This window comes from Barbatula barbatula (assembly GCF_947034865.1).
Source record: "Barbatula barbatula genome assembly, chromosome: 8".
Lineage (NCBI taxonomy): Eukaryota > Metazoa > Chordata > Actinopteri > Cypriniformes > Nemacheilidae > Barbatula > Barbatula barbatula.
In genome coordinates this window covers 3650570-3673638 of record NC_136771.1, presented here as the reverse complement: position 1 = coordinate 3673638, position 23069 = coordinate 3650570, and the positions used below count along the sequence as shown (strand labels likewise).

The following is a 23069-nucleotide window of genomic DNA, read 5'->3' as shown; positions in this document are numbered from 1 at the left end:
ACGTCATAACAAAAACATGCCAGAAAGCTACAAAGCAGAATTTCCAACATCTTTTGCGATTCTTGACTGCTCAGAGATAAAGATAGAGAAACCCAGCTCGTTGTTAGGGCAAAGTCAGACTTCTAACTACAAGTCTACGAACACACTGAGGTCTCTGATAGTCTGTGATCCTTGTGGCTCCATTATGTTTGCTTTATACACTTTACAAAGGATCAACTTCTGACCAAGAGATATTTAGACGATGCAAAATCAAAGATTTACTAAAAGGTCTTCTTCAGTGTGGCTACCTTAAGAAAGGTGGTGGGCTCATGGTGGATAAAGGGTTTTGCATTGAGGAGGACGTGAAGCAGCTTGGCCTTAAACTAAACATTCCTCCGTTTGCGAAGTCAAGTCTTCAAACGCCTGCCTCGGATGGGGAAATAACTAAGAAAATAGCCAAACATCAAGTGCATGTAGAAAGAGCAATTGCAAAAAGTAAAACAATTTAAAATAGTATCTGGCAGGATCCCTAATTCCATGTTAGTAAATATAAATCAGATATGGTTTGTGGTGTGTATGTTGTCTAATTTCCAACAAAACATTATTCAGACACAGGGTGCTGAAGAAACCACAAAGGGACAGTAAAGTGCTGCAATTAAGGATGTAGGGATAGTTCACTCCTAAAATTAAAAACGATAAAAGTGACTTGCCATTATGTTGTACCAAACCACTGAGTTTGCTTCTTCAGTTTAACACAAAAGAAGATATTTGTATGCTGGTAACTAGACTAGCTTTCTGCCTATCAGATATGAATAATAATAAACTTCGAAACTTGTAGTCTTTTACACTTGTGCAATGTTTTTCTATTGTTACGAACTGCCTTCAAATGATAATAAATTATTTAATTTCTATCACTGCTTTACCTGGTAGCTCATACCACTTCCAAAAGGGTACTTTTCCTGAACTTCTATTGGTGGGCTGTTTGCCAAGTAGCTCATGGGTGACCCAAAATTCTTGCAGTAACTCCAAATCCTCATCTGTCACTTCAGACAAAGCTCTGCAATATACAAAAGTCATGTATACTTGTGTCATAATAAATGTCCAGATTGCTGGTACGCCAACGCCTAAGTAAATTAGGTAGTTTGGCATTTCTATCCTTCTTTATAAAGCATTAAAAACAACACGCATGTCATTGCTGTAGTAGCCTAAACCTAACCATACAATAATAAAAAAAAATTAACTGTTTACACCGTGACAAAAGTTATGTGGAATTGCAGTGCCCATGCCCAGGAGGTAGCTGTATCCAGTGCTCGAATTGAAGGGGGCCTGGGGGGATCCTGGATCCCCCATGAGGCATTAGGAGTACAAAATAGACCTAGGGGGCTACCTCAGATATTTTTATATGTGTAAAATGAAAAAGTGATTAAATTCATCCTATGGATATGGTACATTTTGTGAATTAATTATTTACAATAATTTATATTAAGTTTGTTTATTAGATAGTTGTCAAATTGTAAACGGCTTTTTAGCAAATATAAAGGGAGTGCTCGTTGTGCGGGTTCTGTGCTATATATAATCCATTCAGAATGAGATAAAACCTGTTTTTCATGCTGGTAAAACCAACGGCCACAAACAGGCTGCAAAATTTCGGAAATTACGTAGGCATATAAATGCGGGATTCACTCTTGAAGAAGCTATGACTGACAGCCATAGTTAGTAAAGCTTGTCACAATTTATATTTTAATCTCGCATTTAAACAAGTCTTTTGGAACAAACATTATTATCACAAAGTGTCAATCATCCAGTTGTTTATAGGGAAAATAGTGAATACAACATTGGTAAATAATGCTAGAATTATTCGGTTGGGAAAAGTAATTTCCGTTCACCTGCAGATTTGATCCAAAATACAGTTAAAGAAGCCTGTTCTTTTATGAAGGCCTGTTTTTAATAAATAATATAGTTATGCGTATTATTACAAATATTTTGTATCAATTGTATATTGTGACACAAAACCCCATCCACACAAAAAAAGAGTCTTATGATGGGGGGTTGATTCAATTCGAGCACCGGCTATATATAGTCTGCTGGGTCGTACATCTACGCCGCCGCCATATTGGTGAGGGCCAAAAGTTGACAGCAAAGACATATAAGTGAATGGAGCTGCAGTCTTCTGGATAGAAACACAACTTCTGTTTCAGTTCTTGACTAATTATAATACTTTTCTATTTACGTGGAGCACATAAATGTATTTGCGTAACATTTAAAACGCAGGCTTCTCAAGCAATCTTGATTTAATAAATCGCTGATGGGAAATTCAAATAATTCAAAATAGATTAAATGCTTTAAAACCCTGGGAAAATACTGCTTTTTCATACTTATTATCAGTGTTGGGTCTAACTAGCCACTAAGCAATTTGTTCCTGTAATATAACGACTTTTCCCTTGAAAGAGTAGGCTATAGTAAGGGATTATCTTTTCTGTAATTACAGTTACGTCTGATGTAATTGAACTAAATACTGTGTAATATATTCAATAGTGGAAATGACATCAAAATTATGAGTCGAACTTTAAAATGTTCGCTTTGGTCAGGTAATACGAATCATTTATGTAGTTATTTATTTGAATGAATTAAATAAGCCGTTTCATGTCTATCCTTGAATCAATTCTATTCAAGGTGGAGACAAAAATGTTGTCACTGCCCAGCTTTCAATACACTTTCTTTTTAATAATTGTTTATGTATATTTATCTATGTCATTGTAGATGTTTCTTATGTTCGATAGAAAAAAGGTTTAGACATCTAAAGAAAACTTCTTCACAGCCTTTTAAAATGCCCCATACACATGCGTTACTGCCCCCTGTTGGACAAACATCAATATCCACACCTGGGGTATTCCAGAACGCTGGTATGTGACACACGGGTAAGTTTAAGGGCTGATAACCTCAACTTTCAGTTCCAAAAACAGAGGTGACTTTCTGGGTATGTAAGTAACCATGATTTGTAACCATTTAAAACTAGATGTTTTCAGAGTATATTATTGTGTTACACACTGCCATAAGGCCTGCCAGACTGGGATTCCAATGTACAACCCATCAAATATTACCTAGTGGGAAGAGTAATGAGATCCAAATGCTTAATAAATTGTTCTGAAGTTACAAGGTGTAAGTTGTGCATACTATTTATGCATCCAACTATATTTGGAGATGAACCTAACCTAATGATACGCAATAAATGACATCAAAAGACGTTTAAGTGTTTTCATACTATCTGTATTTCTTCATAAGGTTTGACGGGTGCCTTCTCCAGACTGCAGGTTTCAGCTCTTTCCATAAATGTTCGATAGGATTCAGATCAGGACTCAGAATGCCACTTCAGAATAGTCCAATGTTTTGTTCTTATTCATGCTTGGGTGATTTTAGCTATGTTTTTTGGGTCATTAGCCTGTTGGAGGACCCATGACCTGCAACTGAGACAGAGCTTTCTGACACTGGGCAGTACGTTTCACTCCAGAATGCCTTCTTGAGATTTCATTGTACCCTGCACAGATTCAGAGTGGATTCTACCAGGGCTTTAATGTCCTCAGCAAGCTCCAAGGAATCCAATTGTGGTGTTGGGAATGGATGTCTAGAAAGAGTGTCGGCAACGACGACTGATTTCCCTGGAACATATTCAGCTTTCGTCTTGAAGTTCATCAGTCGAATCAATGATCTCTGACACTTCAAAGGAACCATATCAATCACAGTTGACACACTTTTGATGTTGTTTGCCACATCAAATGCACTTCTCGTCGTTTGCAAAGCTTCTTTCGGTTGAAATGAGAGTTCAGGGTTTAGGTGATGGGAAGGTAACCCTACCTTCAGGAATACCCCTCTAGTGGAATATTTAGTGTTTTTGTATTTTGTATAAACTTCACGTTGCATTGAACTTCCGGGGGACAAAAACGTGGTTTGCTCTGAAAACTTTTCGTTTTCTTTTATTTTCATTTGATGCATTATGACAAATTGAAACAAAACTTTAAACTACGATGAAAATGTACTAATTTGTCCGATGCCCTGCATGTAGAATATTGACAGAAATTGACCACATACAATTTTGAATAATACTTTGAATGAATGCCAAGCACAACTACCAGGAGAATGTAATGTGAAACAAATCTGTTTATTTCGAAATAATTTTTCAATTTATAACATAATTTGGTGGGGCGGTGCCTCGTGCCCTCTATTGACCAGCTGCTACAGTGTTTGAATATCTATAAATAAAACAGACGCAGTTTTTGGTTCTCTCTGTTTATTGTACCGATGTGGAAGAGACATTTCAATTCATGTATGTTGTAAAGAGCGTTATATTTATATGTATAAAAAACATCCAGCCTAATAGTTTTTCTCCAGCTATTTTCACAGAATACAAAATAAACATAATGTGATTATGAGTTAAGAGAAGTAAGAACAGAAACACAAAGAGGTCCTCTCAGACTGACATCGGTCCACCGATCACATTTTCCATTGGTCACAAAGTCACAGACACATTGTCGTTTTGGCACCAGGTGTTGCGAGACGTTCATCTCAACACACTAAAGCACATAAAAAAAGATATAAGCTAACTGAAACTTTCTGAGGCAGTTAAAAGAGCTGAAACCTCCTGAACTCAGATTATCTGGCGTCATCTTAACCTCAAGAAAACAGCCAATCTATTGTTTCTCATCTGTGATGCGTGAGCTTTTTTCAATGCATAACAATCATTTTTTGATAATGCCAAGATTATATTATATGCAGGTTAACAGCTTCGGCAGAACAGCCTAAATGCAAAGTGGTTAACGGTTTCAAAGCCAGACAGAACATAACTAATCCTTCGCTTTCCTGGAATAGTTTTCTGCCAATTGTTAAACATTCTATTAATTCAGTAGATTTTCGATCCCTTCGAGCTCAGAGTGGCCTGTCCTGTCTGTAGAGGGCCTCTCAATAAAAGATTTGAACGTCTTTCATCACAAAGAATCACAATTTATGGTTATAGTGTATAAATATACATAAAACACAGTTAAAAATTAAAAAAATCTAACTAAACCTTATACCTTCAGATACACATCTATACACGAATGGTCTATTACAATGCTACATTTAATGCATACAACTTATGCATTCATCTCTAAAATGACTCTTATATTTCCATATTTATAGCTTCGGTCCTAAACTCAAACGTCAAAAAAAAGATGTTTTTCTTCTGAGCCTTTTTATGTTAAATTATAGATTTGAAGTGATTGAAGAAATACAAACGGACACATTTACAGCTGCTCCGAGTGTTTTGTTGCTACATCTCTTTGTTCAACCGTAAAAGGTGTATGTGCATTTAAATCCACACATCTTTGACCCAAATGTACAGGTTTGATAGTCTTATTGTGCCAAAACAGGGCACTATGATGAGTGAAACATTAAGTGCAGATAGTCCAATGATAAATTCTGATTCTTGGACGTATATGATCATGTTGCTGAGAGCCTAAGGTGGAAGGAAAGAGAGGGGGGCGTCACCCTGTCTCAGTCAGCCAATCAGACATCAGTGGGCGTTACATTCAGTAACACAGAGCGTACACCCTCACCACAGCACTGATCCCGGATCAGATCTGCACCCAAGCGCATACTGTATGAGGTTCTGATCCGATATCAGGCCTGTGTGCCCTCTATGAGCTGCTATAAAAGCATACCCAGGCTTGTGCGCGTGTGTGCGTGACCGTGTGTGCTATTGTGGCGAATAAATACAACACAGGACTACATCACACACTACAAAACAAAGTGGAAGTACTATTAGAGCTAGTACTAGTTTAGATCTTTTGAGGTATTGACTAACTTCTAGCTCCATAGCACCATTTCTTCCCTACCCTGGAATCAAATACAACCTAAATACATAGTCATACTGAATATTTGACTCTGACCTATGAAGAACTTCGAGCTGTGTTTCATCTATGAAAGGTGCTATACAAATGCAATGTTTTACAAGATTTAAAGGAATGTTCCTGGATTTAGTGAAGCTTGTTCTTTATGGACAGCAAATATATCACATTTACGGTAATACGCATGGACTCACAATAGACGGACACAGGTCCAAGCAATAAGACAATGAAAATGTACGCTTGGAAAGTTTAACCCTAACCGTGAAATCGATTACTAATACAATGTGTGTACATTTGGGTCACAGCTATTTAAAAGTAATACATGAACTTTCATAACCTTTAATAAAACTTTCCCAAAGCGCTACATATAGGTACATCTTCACTTTTAAGAATGATGTAATTCTCATGCAACACATATTCGTAAGGTTCTAAAAAAAGAAGTTAAAATACTAAAAATAAAATAAAGAATCATTTGTAACACTTGCCACGCAGACTTGCATTGCAAAACTTTAAACCTGATTTATGTTTACTCTTGCCATCTGAGAACTCAAAGTTGAACCTAGAACATTCCTTTAAATTCAGATTATTGATTCACAACTTTGCTTTAAAATAACTTAACCCGTGAAACTCAAATACTGTAGATGCAGACTGAGGGCAAAGTGTTGCATCGATACTAACACGCTCTCTGGATGTTTTCTTTGCTCATTTGCGGCTTTCAAAACTCTCTAAATGTTAATATAACATTTGGGTTCAGTAACGCGTTCGGCAGTTCTCTTATAAGATTTGCCGTTCCAATTAGCATTATGCTAACGTACTTAATCATACATCTGTAAACTAAAGGACAGCCCTTATTTAAAATGAGCTAAGCTTATCTATTACCCTAAATAACCAAGAGTCTGAACTACAAGGGGAACTAGTTCACCCGTGAACCGTTCTAAAAATCAAGACAGTTTTAAAATATTACGATCGTTTTAATAACTTTGTTTAATGGTTGTCCCCCATTTACCATCTTTGCGAAGAGTGCATCTTACAGAAACATGCAGAGGTCACATACAACGCTAAACCCAAAGAAAGGAAATTATATTTTAGAAAAGGTAAATTGGGCCTTTTTTTGAAATTTTCACACTAGAAGATACATTTTTTCAAATGTTTGTCAGTAAAAATATTTTTAAATACTTAAATGAATCTTAAATTCGTTTTGTATTCTGAAACCAATTCTCCAAATTAAATAGGATTATGGTGAAAAGTCAATGCTAAACAATAAAAAAAGTCCTCTAAAATTAAAAGACAAAACTAAATTCCACTGCAAAAGTTTTGCCTTTCGTTTTTAGGTAAAATAGAACCTGGAAATGTCTCCAACATGCTTTCACCTTGATACACTTTCTATTAAAAAGTGGAGCTTAAACCGAAACGTGGAAAGAGAGTGCGAGTGATAAAAACCCTGACAAATGAATGATGTTTCACAACATTTCAGACAAAAACATGAGATGATGCCGCATGAGCTGTACAGACAGAGAGAAGATTGTGTGTGTATGTGCAAGTGTGTGTGTGTGTTTACAAGCATCCCTGGGTTGTTCTTTTGTGTAACACTGTGTTATTCCACTTGACGTCGTAAGTGTTAAAATGAATCGAACGTGTACCTTCTTAACGCCCTGGTGCTGACGCTTGTGTGTGTAATTAAAGGTGCCGCTTCCACCAGAACAAGGTGAAAACATTACAAGAGAGATGAGTGATGCTTGAGGTGCGTTAATACACCGTGCCTGCGGGGCCGCTGTGGCCTTACAGGGCAGTGAGTCTTCCCGTCAAAGCAGCCTGAAGTTCAGACGGCAGGAACACGCCGAGCTCGGTGATGATGCCGCCTGTGATCAGCTGGTGAGGGGTTACGTCAAACGCCGGGTTCCACACCTCGATACCTGCGGCCACAGACAGAATCAGGATATTAATTTATTTATAACTTTATAGGGAACTACTACTACAATTTGTCTGACACGTAATGGTTTCTTTTTACATACAGTTAATTGATATTTCTGAGACTTTATTAAATAAAGATATCACCCTGCGCTGATCGTGCCCATCGCAAATTCTACATTTGTCCCTTGTGAGTCACACGAGAGAGTTCATGGGAGTTGAGATGTGATCAGTCAGTTAACGCCGTCGCTCCCTCGAGACACCAGCAGCTATTAAACCTCGGCATTAATTAATCTGATGCTTCTGGCTCTAGTCTCTCGCCCTCCCCCCCTCATGTAGTATCATCACTCCCTCGCCCTCAGTCTCATATCAGAAGAGTTTAATTAGAAGCAGCTCCTCTTTTAAAAATCACACTTAAACCCTGCAGTCACACACACACACACACACACACTTATCGTCTTTTGTCTCACTTTGTCACCCTGTCCTTACAAAAAAGCTTTGAACGTTCAAACCAGAGGGAATAAAATGATGGTTACAGTTTTATACACACAATCTAAAATTAACCTTTCGCCGCAAAATGTCAACAGAGAATGAAAATGAAGCATTTGTATAGAAAGAGTTGTGTGTTTGGGAATTGACGTTTTGTACAAATAGGGTAATACGGTAAACAGTGATGTCACAATATTATTGCAATATCTAATTCAAATTAATCAATGACAATAATGTAATCAATCCAATTTATATTCAGTTTTGTTGATAATTCTTCTTTGGCCAATGAATGATTCAATTTTAAAAGAATATAAACAATCTGAAATTTTGTCAGTATCGTTGCGAGCATAGACTGTTTAAAAGATGGACAGCGTCATGCCGCTTCCTTCCATTGTAATTAATTGATCGTAAAACATCCGACGATGGGCGCTGACAGTTTGGAGCCTTGGCATGTGCGGAAGGAATCGTCTGCGCAGGAGCGAGGCATCACTCCATTGATATTCCCTGATGACTAGATCATAAACGAAGTATATATATTACCGCACCCCTTTTTCATAACATCTAATAACTAACTAAAACCAAACTTATTCAAAAAAGGAACACTTGGACATACGACAAAGTGATAAAAACTGACTAAAATACCAGAAAACATCTTTCGAAAAACATTTGAAGTGTAATTGGATTTTATAGTTTAACTCCTGTCCCGTTTGTTCACATGGAGCAGGCGGGCTTTATGATCTGTAGGGGATGATCAAAGAGCCTGCAGGTTCACTTTTCAGGACGTGTGAGGTACCCCTGTTTGCGAGTCTGTGACACCCCGGTGGTCAATTATTATTACCAAAACCTTATTGTTTTTATTTGTTTACAATTAATACAAAATCCGTATACAAAAAGGTTATACATTTCAACTTTTTGTAATGAAACGGTTAAAAAGTAACTGGCCGACCAGCTAACACCATATTTATTGATCCAACCACAACAGCAGCATAATGTTGGTTTCTTACCGGGCGCTGCTACAGGAACTCCATTGATGCTTGTGAGTTCCTCAGGTGGACGTTCTTCGATCACAATGTCACGGCCACTTTCCAAACTCAAATCGCAGGACGTGCTGGGCGCTGCCACATAGAACGGTACCCCATGATGCTTTGCGGCGATGGCCAACTGATACGTTCCCACTTTGTTTGCCGTGTCGCCGTTGGCCACGACCCTGTCTGCTCCAACAACAACAGCTGCACACAGGACAATTATTGTGTTAAGAGATACACTTTAATAAAAAAGGAAATGCGACCAAACCCACTTGGTTACCTGTGATTCCTTTTTCCCTCATGGCGAGCGCCGCCATGCTGTCTGTAATGAGGGTGGCCGGGAATCCCTCGGCCACGGCCTCGTAAGCTGTAAGCCTGGCCCCCTGATTATAGGGCCTAGTCTCCGTGCAGTACAAACGCTTCAAACGGCCGAGTGAGTGCAGCGACCGTACCACTCCTGAAACACATCCATGAACCATTACCATAATATCGGTATCGGCCATTTATAATTATGACGCAGATATACACATGCACACTAACCGAGAGCTGTGCCGTATCCCGCTGTGGCTAGACTCCCGGTGTTACAGTGTGTGAGGATTGTGACAGAGTCTCGAGGAACTCCAGATAGAATGTGCTGTGCGCCGTAGTTGCCGATTTTTTTGTTGTCGTTCACGTCTCGCTCCAGCATCTCCTCAATCCAGCCAATCACACTGCAGCAGGGGGCGTGGCCAAAAGAGACAGGTATCAGGAAATAAAAATGCTGACTTCAGGTAGGCTATACAGATTCAAGGTAAATGTCTAGTTTTTCACTATTATCATTTTTAATAACGTTTAGTAGGGATATTTAGTATCCAGCCAACTTTAATATTCTTCTGATATAATAAAATGCTTTTTTTAATGCAAAGACATTCATTGTTCTAAAGCATTTTTAACAGTAGGTAAAACATTTGGATCCACGCTGTACTTCTGTATGTAGCTCTATACGTCTATACTTTTCATGACATCATTCGCACCTGTCTCTCAGTTGTTCTGTGTTCTTCTCCATGCTCTCATTCTCCGTGAACTCCATCAGCTCGCGGGCGGCTCGGCCCATGTTGACCGCCGTGGGCCGTGCGGACGTCAGGTGGCACAGAGAGTCCCTGACAAAGGAAACGAGGTCATCTCCTCCGGCGCCAGCCCGCAGCTCCACCGCCAGGCTCAAGCACCCCACGATGGCGATAGCGGGAGCACCGCGCACCTGCAGGGTGAAAGGTCACGTGACAGGGAATCAGAACGGCAGGACACGAAAGATTTCCTGTTTATTCACACACGTGACTCTCTTTAAGGTCATGGGTTTTAATAGATGCGCACACATCTGTTACGTGTCTCAAAGCAGATTGAAACTAAATAATAAATACACATTTTTCGGTTTAATCGCCTTATAGCTCAAATAATAAACAAATTTGCTAAATATACAGCAAGACACAGACAGAGCAGATGATAAAGCTTAACATGTGTAAAACCCAGAAAAATATTTTAAGCATAGTAAAACGCTAAAGACCAAACAAGAACATTTTGGGGGCAGTCTATACTGAATTCAGTACACATTTTTTAAGAAAATCACATATATTTTCCATAAAATGACTTTGCAGCAATGAGTGTCCAGACCACCATCATGACACCATTTATGCTGAGATCAGTCTGAACACGTTATGACATCATTTCAAAACCCTACCTGGCCAAGTAACTATGATGTCATCACTGAAAAAAATCTGACATTCACAATACATTCCTTCACAAAGGTCTCTGGTTAACCATCAGTGAAACATTTTCAATCAGATGAATGAGATTGCTGTCTCTGCGGCATTGAGCGTGATTGTCATTTCCTGTCCATTAGTAAAGCTCTCACGACGGTGACAGCGTTTGGCGCGGGACCAAGACCCCTGAATCCCAGATTGATCAATTATTCATGCCAGATATTTGCAGTAACGACTATTAATGAGGCGCCGACGTCGCTGCCGGAAGACCATCACCCCAAAACATTCATTATACGCCGGATTAATCGAGAACGGTCTGGGAAAGAAACTTGGAGGTTATGAAAATGTAACAATACATTTAGCACGTCACAATGTGTGTCTGCGAGTGTTCTTAAACAGAATATAACAGAACAAAGTGGTCAGATCTGTGCGTAAACAAGACTGTTTGGCGAACATTGGAAAGGGAATATATACATAAACCTGTGACAGATGTAAGAGAAAATGCTTGTAATTTATGACTCAATTACAAAGCAAACCCAGAACGTTACCTATACAGGTATTGTTTAATTTTTTATTTGTTTTCGTTTTTGTTGTGCAAACAACCCAGTTGGGAACCAAAGGTTGTTTACACTTTTCATCATTTCGAATGTTTTGTTTGTGTCTTCAGTCATGAGCTTTTTGAGACATCATGTCAATACGTTAACACTTTAAAATAAGGTTCCTTTTGTTACCATAAGCAACATCGTTTTACGGCACTGTTGTTTTCTCATCGTTTGTTACCATTAGCAACATCATTTTACATCACTAATTGTCGTTTTGTTTACACAAATGCCGTCACTCATTGTTCGTTCTCGTTCAATGTGGATTAACAAATAAAAAACGGGAAAACTTTTGATTTAGACGCGACGATCGGGACGCGTGTGCACAGAGACTAACAATTAAATGTCCAGACGCACACAGACACTGCACACAGTTAACGACACACGGCATCATTCCAGTACACCCGCACGCGAGTGATTACCGTTAACGTCATTATTACATTACACTATACAATCATCTAATAGGGATTTCACACCAAGCGCACATTATGCAGATAACACGCGAACAAAAGCGCGACCCCCTGCTCTAGTTTGACACAAAGGAGCCGCCGCGAGCTCGACGCTTTCCGATCTCGCGTCGCGCCGACGTACGCGAACGGAACCGGGCAGAGGTTCGGTCGGGCCCGTCTTACCTTCATACTCTTGATGGCCTCATATCCGTCCCGCACCGACCGGACCTCCTCGAACACGGTCTCGTGCGGCAGCAGCAGCTGGTTGAGGATCTGCAGAGACCCGGACCGGTACCGGATCGCTTCCAGCGTCATGACCCGTATGAGATGCGGTTGAAGGTGTCGGTGCGTTCGTTCGTGCGGCGTCCCGTGGGTTCGGGGTGTGTTGAAAGCGGGGCGAAACGGTGTGGGCGTAGTTTAAAGGCCTCCGCCGACAGAATGAAACGCGAGCGCGGAACCGCGTGTTCGTTCCGGCAGTAAGCCCCGCCCATGTGGCCACGCCCACCCCTGTCAGTCACTCTTCGGCGGAGACGCTCGCGCGCTTGAGTCGAGTTTGACGTTCGGAGTTTTTTATTAGCATAACTGCGGCAGTCGAGAGACTGTTTTGAACTTATCCAAAGAGAAGCAGCTGCTCAAAAAAAAAAAAAAAAAAACCCGTCAGGGCTATTCAATGAGTTTGATGTTATAATACGTCATGACGTCAGTTACCCCCGAAGGATGCATCTGAAGAGCTTGTTCAGTCAATTACGAAACATCATTCCCTCCTACTAACGACATCCCTAAACTTCAAATAACATGCGATTTATTTTTGTATACAATTCAATTCATCGTATTCTGCATTAATTGACATTGATGCATTTGGCAGGTGTGATTGCACTATAATGTGAAAAGTGCATAGAACTAAACAAGAGACCAAAGTGATGATCCGTTTCTTTATTACATTAGACATCATAACATCCATCACCATACACACATTAACAAATTAATGCTGCCTTTAAAAAAAAAGAGCACCAATCCGCCTGTACAGTGATTGCCTTCAGAATAATGATCAAAACATCTGTACATGCTGGAGCGAGAGAGGATGGTAATGATGAAGGAGAGACAGCGGGCGAGGGGTTCAGACACCATCCTAAGACCACAGAGGGCTGAATAAAGATGTTGTCATGGGAACGAGGCGGCTTTAAAAAAAAGCAAACACACAAACACCCCCATAAAAGAGTTTATATAATGACTGACTGTATTACGCAGCCAGACTAGTGGATGGAGAGCCAAAAAGTCCTTTGGAGTACAAAGACGGACAAGCCTGAGATTAAAGTTGAAGACCTTTCGACCCTCAAATGAAAGAAGATGAGACGGCTTGCGTAAAACAGCTGATCTCAGCATCTTCCCATCCGACACAAAGCCTGCGTGTGATTTTTTTCATTTCCCAGACACTGATCAACACCCCCTAGTTTTTCTTATCGAGCCATACCCACATCAACACTTTCCCCCACCCGTAAACACCCTCACGATGATCTCCCGCTAAAACGTTCTCATCCGTTCATTCGAAACGAGTGTGGATAATCCCAGATCTTCGACATCTTCCCTGGAGTGACAGATTGTTGCCATATCACGGGTGTGCAGGCGTATTATCCTAATCTGGGAGAAGGCCTACTGTAGCAGACAGATTACTGTAAAGATGCTAGATTAACAGCATTTATACGTGCCGGGGAGGAGGGTTAAAGTAAGGCCAACATAATACATCAAATGTTCGTCTTCATGTCTGTGGTATTAGTTACCTGCATGGAGCTGTGAGAGAGAATTCATACGCGAATACCTGTAGTCTGATATATGATATTTTTTGTTCTTTATTCATAAAGATTTGCACAATGTATCGTTCTGACTTTTTTTCTTCTTTCATATTTTAGGTATCACTTAACATCATATGATTGTTTTTCATAATTGCGAATGAGTCTGATCTCACTCTGAACATTCAACATCTCTTCTTACAAAACAAAAGGATTTGTTCTTGTGTTTCGAATGCATAGACAAATAAAAATGGAGTGAAGCAATGGTAAAAGTGCTTGGAGTGTTTTGTAGTGTAGGGGGGCCCACTGCGGCTACATTACATCTGTCAGAATTCATTAATATCCTTATGATTTAAGAACCGCTGCGATAGGACAGTATTCCTGCAGACAGACTCAACGTTTCTTCATTCTCTGACGCCTCGTTTTTTTCTGACTGACTCCAGCTGTGAGAGAGAAAGAGATGTGATGGATCTTTAAAATGTGTTAAAGACACACTGTGGGGTTTAGAGTAAAAATTGGATTTGTTCAAATCTATTGTTATTATTTCTATAATTATGATCATTATAAAAACAACAGTAGCCATGAAGTAATGACTAAAGCCATTGGTGAACATTACAGTTCCCATCTGTAGGAATTTATTACATTTTGATGAAATCATTTTTCAAGCATGAATCCTTCACAATGGCCGGGAATGTCTATTAAAAAAGTGAACAGGGTACATTTAGTTTTCACTTTGATGGAATATACTTTGACTTTGATATTCACCTCGTTCTCCACCATCTTCATTCGGCCAAGAGCATCTTTCGCTGCATCCTGAAGAACAAAAACAGACAAAATAATTTGCCATTTTGTGATCTCAATGGGATAATTGTGAAGTGCAGCTCTACAGCCACTTCACAAGGTTTTGAGGCAATGTGTGTATGTGTCAGTGTGTGCGCGCTCACCCTGCTGCCTTCGCTGGAAAACTTCTTCACGGAATCTGCGAGACCGTGCTGAAACTTCCGCAACACATTTTCATATTCTGAAATACATAGGGAGCGAGAAAAAGGAAGATTATGGATTAAACAATGTTTGTTGGTACGCTGAATAGAAAAATTGCACACTTTTTTTCCCCCCCATTGACGTTTCTAAAAAATATTTCTCTATTATTAGGCTACTCGTACACAGAAATGACAAGGTACCGGCATAACACCCAAGGGTTGGGTATCGTTCTAATTTTATAGATTTTAATTCTGCTTATTGATTTGGATTCTTATTGATTCCCAGTTTCGATTACACGGTTGAAATAAAACATCTAGATATCAACCTGTATGGCCATTAAGCCTGCTTATTGACTGATTTGCAAAAATATGTATATTAATGAGCACCATTTTGTATATTCATACACACATAGAAACCATGTTTTGTCTGATTTAATACATTTTGTATTACCATAGTTTAAATACATCATGGTTAAACTGTAGTAACTAAAACGAAACTATGATACATTTGTGGTTCTTGTGCTTTATCGCAATTTAACACATGCACATTGTTATTTTCATTTCAAGTATCCGATTCCAATTCTTTTTCGAATTGCTTTTCGAATCCCAACCCTACATAACACTGAGCTCAAAACAACAGTTTAACAAAACAGCTACTACAACTGAGCAGTCCAAAACTTCAGAGGTGTACATTTGATGATTCATTTTTGTCTTCATTGTTATGACTAATACTGTCCTCACGAACGTCACCCACCATTGCTTCATCCCACCTTCCCTGTGCTACATACATTTCTAGAATTATCTGACAGTGAAAATTGGAAAAAACATTTGAAAATTTGTACAGTTTTTGTTTATGTGCAATATACTGATATATCGTAATTCAGTTTTTAATCAGTGTTGGTGATTTAAAGTAGGTAATGTAGTGAAGAGGATAAAAGAAGCAGAACTGGGCTGCCTGTCTGAACTTCTTATTGGTTGATAGAATTCTGCATCAGAACAATATCGGCCAATATGTGTGTGTGCGCACCTGTCAGTGCTGCAGGATGTTTTTCCAGGTAGGTTTTCTGCCACTGCAGTCGCTGACAGACCTCCATGTGCTGCTTGAGGAGCTCTGACGTGTCTCGTCTGTTCTTCTTATACTCGCTAATCTAAAGAGAAGAAAAATCATTGACATATTCTGCATTACAACTTTTTAAAAAGCATCTCTTATTAAAATTCAAATCAAACTTCCAGCAACACACTAAACTGAATTACAAAGGAAACTTCAGTTCTGACTCATGCATATTTGCCAAAAAGTGTACATTGTGTTACAAGATGATTAATAACGCACACACACCTTCCACTCCAGCCTCTCTTTGTCGTAGTTCAGCAGACTGAAGCTGTGTAGTTTAAACTGTGGAGAAGAGCTGAAACAGAACCCGAGGGAAACATCAGACACACATACTGTACAGGAACACACATATACAATGCTGTGAAGCGAGCTGAGGTGTTACCTCGGTTTAGTGTTCCTGTCATGATCATTCCTGGGTTTGGATCTTGGTGAAGGAGCCCGCTGGAATGAAAAGAAGCATGAAATCCCAAACAACTTCTGTATGAAGCATCCCTGCCCTCCGTCTGCACTGTTCTTGAGTTGTTGTGTCAGACAGACTATTTTTTCATGATGCATCACATCTGACTCATGTTATTTTCAGCATTCTCAAGACAGTGTGCCAAATTTCAAACGAGTGAACACAATGCCGTTTTAAATAATGGACTAATATTATGCCAGGAGCGGTTCAAGTGTCATTATTATGCTCGGTTACATTTTCTAATATGTTTATAAAAAGGTCAAACACAGAAGAAGCTTCAGACAACAGTTGTCTGTCTCTTTCATACCCGTTCCTTCTCTGTGTCTTTATGTCTCTCTCTTTCTTTCTCAGGCGAGGGTGTGAGCGGGTCAATGACGAGCCATTTCTCCGTCACTGGCTGCAGCTGAGCTCCGCCCAGTGGCTCACGGATCTTCACACGCACCTCCAGTTTCCCTCCGGTCGCCTTCCGCCCATCCAGCACCTGCACCAGCAACACACACTCATGCACCACCAGCATTTGTGCGAATGTTTGATGAGTAGATGTGTGTGTGTGTGTGTGCTACTCACGTCAATAATCTCTCTGATCTCACACTGATTCTCCAGAGCTTCCAACTTCAGCTGAGAGTTTCCCACCAGTTTATCTGTCTTAAAGAGACCCCTACACACACACACACACACACACGCACATAATGATCATCAATGATGATATTGTGCCATTGATTTCTGTATTATGACAATATCTCACCACAATGCTCTCTAAAAGAGTTTCACTTCAGAGATTCATCGGTTTATTGGTGTTTAGTACATTCATAGTTTCTCACCCTTTATGTACGATCTCAAACTTGATCCCTTTGGTTTGTACGATTCTTTTGAATCCTCTGTGATCTCTCTTGATGTGCAGCTTAAACTGCTCCTTAAACTCTGCAAACACACACAGACATTCAGTTATTCAGCGCCGCTGCTTCTTTCACGATAGCAACATGCTGCTTTCTAATGTGTTTCCACACATCCTTCCAAAAGAAAGCGATCCAATAATGCATTGCAACACGCCTGAAGGAAAAGTGTGTGTGTGTGTACCGGGACAGTTGGTGTTTCTCATAGTGCTGGTTTTGTCCCTCTGAGCTTCTTCCTGAGAAAAATACACACAGTGACTCAACAGCATGAATGTGTGTGTGTGTGTGTGTGCTGATAAGAGTGTGTCATACCGCGCTAGGGAAGGGAAACTCAAAGCGCACGCTCGCATCCAGATCATTGGAAGAACCTCCTAGACGAAACAAGATTAGAGACTGGTAAACACACACGCAAATGCGCACACACAGATGAACACTCACTCACTCACTCACTCACTCACTCACTCACTCACTCACTCACTCACTCACTCACTCACTCACTCACTCACTCACTCACTCACTCACTCACTCACTCACTCACTCACTCACTCACTCACTCACTCACTCACTCACTCACTCACTCACTCACTCACTCACTCACCTGAAGGGGCTGGCAGGTTGATTCCTTTCACAATAATCAGCACCAGGTCATTAGCAGTCAGGTCAGGAAAGATCCTAGAGAAAGAGAAATGGATTTAACAAGTAATTTTTATTGAACAAGTTTAACAAGTACGTTTGTGTGCTCATACTTGACAGTGTTGAAGGTTCTCTCCTCAGTGTGATATTTGGGAACGGATCTCCCTTTGGCATGAGCTTTCTTCACTGTGTCAATGTTATTCATGCATTCTACGGCCAACTTCTCAAACCTGCACACACAAACAGGGACAGATACAAAATGGGCTTAAATATAAAATGTAATGTGTGGATGTTATTTAAATTGACTAAAATAACATTTTGAAAACGTTTCTGTTCATTAAAATCAAATCAAATATTTACTTGAAAATTGTTAGAAAATCTTAAACTAAATGAAAAATGTAATGTTGCCTCAAAAAGAAACTTTTTAAAGCACTAAAATTACAATAAGAAATAATTAAACAAATAAAAATGTATTAATTCCAAATTGCTAACTAAAATGAACAAAAACTAAAAATGAAAGAAGTATGTTTATTTATACGTAATACTAAATTCTGTGAAATCATTATTCGTGGTTCAAATATTAAACTAAACTGTAGAAATGTACATTTTATCCATGAGAAAAATAAACATTCTTTTTAAAATCTGTTTGAAGATTTTTAACATTTCATTTTATTAATTCAGCAAATATCTCTTTCTAAACATAAAGACACACACCTGGCAGTTTCAGCTACATTCCCCATATGTGTGAACTGCTGACAGTAGGCCAAACATTTCTGCAAACAAACGTTATCGGTTTAATTGAGACTCAAATAAACCATGTGACCGTTACACCAGTAGCATCAGTGAATAAAAACCTCGTGCTGAAGTCGGAGCTGCTCCATGAGCTGAGCGTACTGATCCGCCGATCGAGGAGAGTGAGCGGACGATCGAGATTGAGACAGTCTGTAGTCTTCCTCGCTCACTGGAGCTGCAGGCAGCTGCACATATTGGAAACATCATAAAACATTGAGGGAAGGAATAGACATCTGTGTCATAGAATCATAGAAATCAGACACACAAACACAGGAACTGATTACACTCGTACACACACCTTGGTGATGTCAACAGGAAGTCCCGACTTGGCAGCATTGATCATTTGCTCCAATCCTTTAGCGTTTCTCAGGTGCTGTGCGGCCCCCTGCATGTCTTTCATCTCTTTAGAACGCAACGCCGCCTTCACAAACTGCTGTCTGCGTGCCGTCAGGAAATCCAACTGCTGCTGAGCTGCAAAACATACACATACGTATGTATATAAACACACACATGCGTATATAAACACATTATATACAAATTAAGACTACCTTTCCCTCCCAGTTTAGGAGGATTTGTAGTCGGTGTCCCAGCGTTGGACGAGGCTTTTGGAGGAACGGGAGCTCTTGATTTCTGAACAGCAGGTTGAGACGATGGCTGCACATCATAGTAACATTAACAAACGACGTTCTGACACAGAAAAAACGTTTTGTGAAATTCGTTCTGGATGTTCTGCTGACCTTTGCTGGCTCCTCGTCGTCATCTCCTTCGGCGTCCTGATTGGCCAGTTTCATGGCTGTCTCCAGGACGCCCATAAAATTCTGCGCACCCGCCTCGGCACCCTGCAGCGGGAGACAACCTGAGACACACACACACGACATCACAACAAATACAACACACACATGTCAATAGTATCACATACCACAAAAGAAACCTCTCACCTGGTGGAACAGGAAGTTCTGCTAAATTAACAGGCCGTCCCGCCTTGTGAGCTTTGATGGCATCTTGATATTGCTGCAGAAGACAAACAAAGAAACAAACAATCGCACGTGTGAGTCTGAATGTCTACGATTAAATGTGTCTGTGTTTGGTACATTAGCGTGATACCTTTATAATGCGCTGGTGCATGCGTGCTTTTCGATCATCTCCTTTGCTCTTGGCGCTTTCTGCTGCTTCTTTATATTTGTCCATGCGCTGCTGTAAGGCTTCGCCCACACTCCGAGGAGCAGACACAGCTGTGCGCACACACACACACACACACACACGAAAGATTTGCATTGACTTTTACTTGCGTTTACGTTATTCCCTCTCACACAAACCGAAACCTTCATTGAGGCATCATTTTGTATGTTTATTGTGTTTGTAATGTCAGGTTTATTCTTTGCTATATTCTGGTCTGAAATGGCACACACACACACACACACACACACACACACACACACTCTTACCTGTGTTAGGGGCAGCAGTGGGTGCAGTCGGAGGGGCGGCAGGTTTAGAAGACGGCTGTTGTGGGATTGAACGTGGCACTTCAACATCCCCTAAACAAGTGAGAGATTTCCATCAGATCAGACACGTGTCTATATCAGACTTTGTATGGTAAAGAAGAGATCAGGTGATTGTCATGACATACCAGGAGGGGGCGGCAGTGAGTTGATATCAACAAACTCGTCTTTGTCGACAGCCTCAATTATCGGGTCAAATATCTGGATGAAAAGACAAGCAGAAAAGTATTTCTATAAAACGCTACAAGTTTGTACTTAAGAAAAATACAAGGTTTCTGAATGGAAACTGTGTGCGTTCACTGAGATTCAATGAATCTGAATCATCTTAAGTGGAGACAGACAGGTGGTTGTAGGTTACCTTGGCGACGAGGTAGAGTTGCTTGGCTTGGTCAGTGTTTCCGCTCTGTTTAGCCTGTATGGCTGCCAGCTTATACTCTCTCTGTCGGTTTAATATACTCGCTTTAAGCTCTAAAACACACACATGCATACACAGCCGCCTCAGACTCAAGATTATACTCAGACATGTAAGGGAAGTGAACGTTGAAGTAAAAAATAGAGAGTTTGAGTACTCAAACTCAAAAAAGTACCCGAATGCTGTGCATTAGGCTGGCCGGGCGTCAGGGGCGATATGGCCGGAGTGTCAGGCGTGACGGCTGTCGATCGCTGGGATGGTAGTTGTAGTAGTTGGGGTTTGGGCGGGGAAGCCAGCTGTGGCCTCTCATTGGTCAGCGGCGGAGTGTACGGCGGAGCAGGTTTCTCCTGCTCTCTGATTGGCTCAACCTGTGAGGCGGGTTTTCCACCGGTGGCCACAGGAGGAGGAATCTCATCTTCGTTGATGGGTTTCCCTTTTTTAACCGACGTCAACATAGACTGCAGACTCTGATAACAGAAGACGTGAACATGTCCTACTGAATTCACCAGAGTAAATTAATTACGGGACAGAAATGTGTGTAAGGGTTTTGGAGATGTCCCACCTTCAGTCCACGGTCGTATCTGCGTGCTTTGCTGGTCTCCCCCGTGGCCTTGGCGTTAGTGATGGCCGTCTGATACATGTCGATACGCTCCTGCAGTTGAGACTCTAAGCTGCCCGGAGAACTCTGGGATGTGGTCTGAGGGGTTGAGCTTGAGCGCTGAGAGGGTGATGGTGATGGAGGGGGCTTCTTGGTCGCTACCTCCTGCTTATCGTCATCCAATACCTCGTTCAACTCGGCCTGATATAAAAAACAACTTAAGTCTTAATGTCCCGGTATTAAATTTGTGTGAAAATCTGAAAAAGCATTTCACTTCATAAGAGTGAACAATTTATTCCTCCTCTTACCAATAAATCAGCGTCATTCTCTAGATCACCATAATCTTCATCATCATCCAGGTCCTTCATACACAGCGCTGCCATCCGCTCGATGTCCTCCATGGGCACTGGAGCTAAACGTAGAGAGAAACAGATGAAGAGTAACAAATAACAATTGTATTAACAGTGAACACAGAGAATATTCGCATGTGAAAACATATTGTATTCATTCATATTTATCATCCGGGATCTCAGAGACCAAAAGGACCGTCTTTACCTTTTCCTCCATTTTTCTTGCCTCCTGGTCCACCTCTTCCGTTTCCTCCCACCAGGGCCAGAAGCTCCGCCTCTAGCTCCTCCTCATTTCCTCCAGAGTCATCCAGACCACCATCAGGAGCCAAATCCAACAGCAGTCCCATCTGACAATTTGTAAGAATTGTGAGGACGAATATTTGAATTGATGATTCAAATGGATCACAAACCTAAACGATGACAACTTTGACAAAACAGTTTGGACACAGTACTATGTATTTACCTGTTTGGCCCTGGCGGCCCCCTTTCCCTTCTGTGGAGGGTTCCGGCTTCGACTCATCGTCTTCGCAGTTCCTTCAAACCTGAAACAAGAACAAAACGGATTTCTTATAATGCAACTATTGTATACGGATCAACCCTTCAACAGCAGCACAACTAACCAGACTGGAAAGTGAGTGACGTCATGACCCATTCCTAGTTCACTACATGATTAATGACGAGCATAATCCACAAACAGATTTTTACAATCTCTTCAATTTATTTGTAGACAATATTTCTTTGATCTCCTACATTTTTCATACACTGGGAGCGACCTGTTTTAAAAAGCCTTAAAAAAAACCTAACGTTCCTAACTTGACACGTGAACATCGTTCACCTTTATTTATTTATTTGACATAAATCACATTATCATTCTCTGTAAATAAAGTGCACGACTGATAAACAACCCTTTATATAAATCAGAACGTACACAACTAACGTTAATTCAGGTAAGTGCTAGTTAGCAAGAAAGCTAGTCTTTATATTTGTCCGTCATCTGAATGTAACGTTAATACCTCGATCATACGTTCATCCGATCGCGGTTTACGCGCTTAATCTCCGTTTCGTTGAGAAGAAAAAGCTATCAGTCTTGAAGTTTCGACACTATATGGTCATATGCTGTGGTAAACACAGACCTGCACAACTGTCAATGGAGAATCAGCACTTCCTGCTTTTCGACCAGTTTCCCATAGCAACAGCAGCGCATCGGGCTTTACGGCAGGCGGAAACGGGACTCGTAGTTAAATCTCTAGTTTGTTTGGGTTTAGATTTTACAATGTGTGATGGTTTTCTGTCCGAAAATATTTAAATATGATGAATATTGTGTTTGACGTATCGCGCTTGTCCGTCCTAACAGAAAGCGGTTGGAAATTTGTATGGTTTCCATGTCAAACACCAACTGTTTTCCATCAAAACTATAATAATGTTACGTTATATAATGTGCTTGGGTCTTATGGTGTTGAGTCAACAGTGTTGACCCCTCTTGCCCATGTACA

The 23069-nt window shown here is 40.5% G+C and overlaps 2 protein-coding genes across 2 annotated transcripts; both read right to left on the bottom strand.

The window, feature by feature from the left end:
• Window positions 1–4252: 4252 nt before the first annotated feature.
• mri1 (methylthioribose-1-phosphate isomerase 1) lies at window positions 4253–12592 on the bottom strand. Its single transcript, XM_079463307.1, has 6 exons — window positions 12248–12592; window positions 10294–10517; window positions 9821–9990; window positions 9561–9737; window positions 9260–9484; window positions 4253–7771 (listed from the first exon to the last, which is right to left on the bottom strand). Exons 1-6 carry the CDS (start codon window positions 12377–12379, stop codon window positions 7638–7640), a joined length of 1062 nt encoding a protein of 353 aa, XP_079319433.1. The 5' UTR covers window positions 12380–12592; the 3' UTR covers window positions 4253–7637.
• Window positions 12593–12982: 390 nt separating this feature from the next.
• cc2d1a (coiled-coil and C2 domain containing 1A) lies at window positions 12983–22762 on the bottom strand. Its single transcript, XM_079462600.1, has 29 exons — window positions 22590–22762; window positions 22040–22118; window positions 21782–21923; window positions 21535–21638; window positions 21191–21427; window positions 20804–21095; window positions 20575–20684; window positions 20345–20417; window positions 20163–20252; window positions 19822–19949; window positions 19656–19728; window positions 19455–19573; window positions 19266–19371; window positions 19016–19188; window positions 18780–18902; window positions 18640–18698; window positions 18039–18155; window positions 17891–17964; window positions 17605–17663; window positions 17477–17528; window positions 17221–17320; window positions 16967–17057; window positions 16707–16880; window positions 16325–16383; window positions 16168–16237; window positions 15859–15979; window positions 14796–14872; window positions 14617–14664; window positions 12983–14294 (listed from the first exon to the last, which is right to left on the bottom strand). Exons 2-29 carry the CDS (start codon window positions 22094–22096, stop codon window positions 14256–14258), a joined length of 2967 nt encoding a protein of 988 aa, XP_079318726.1. The 5' UTR covers window positions 22097–22118; window positions 22590–22762; the 3' UTR covers window positions 12983–14255.
• Between the last annotated feature and the right edge of the window lie 307 nt (window positions 22763–23069).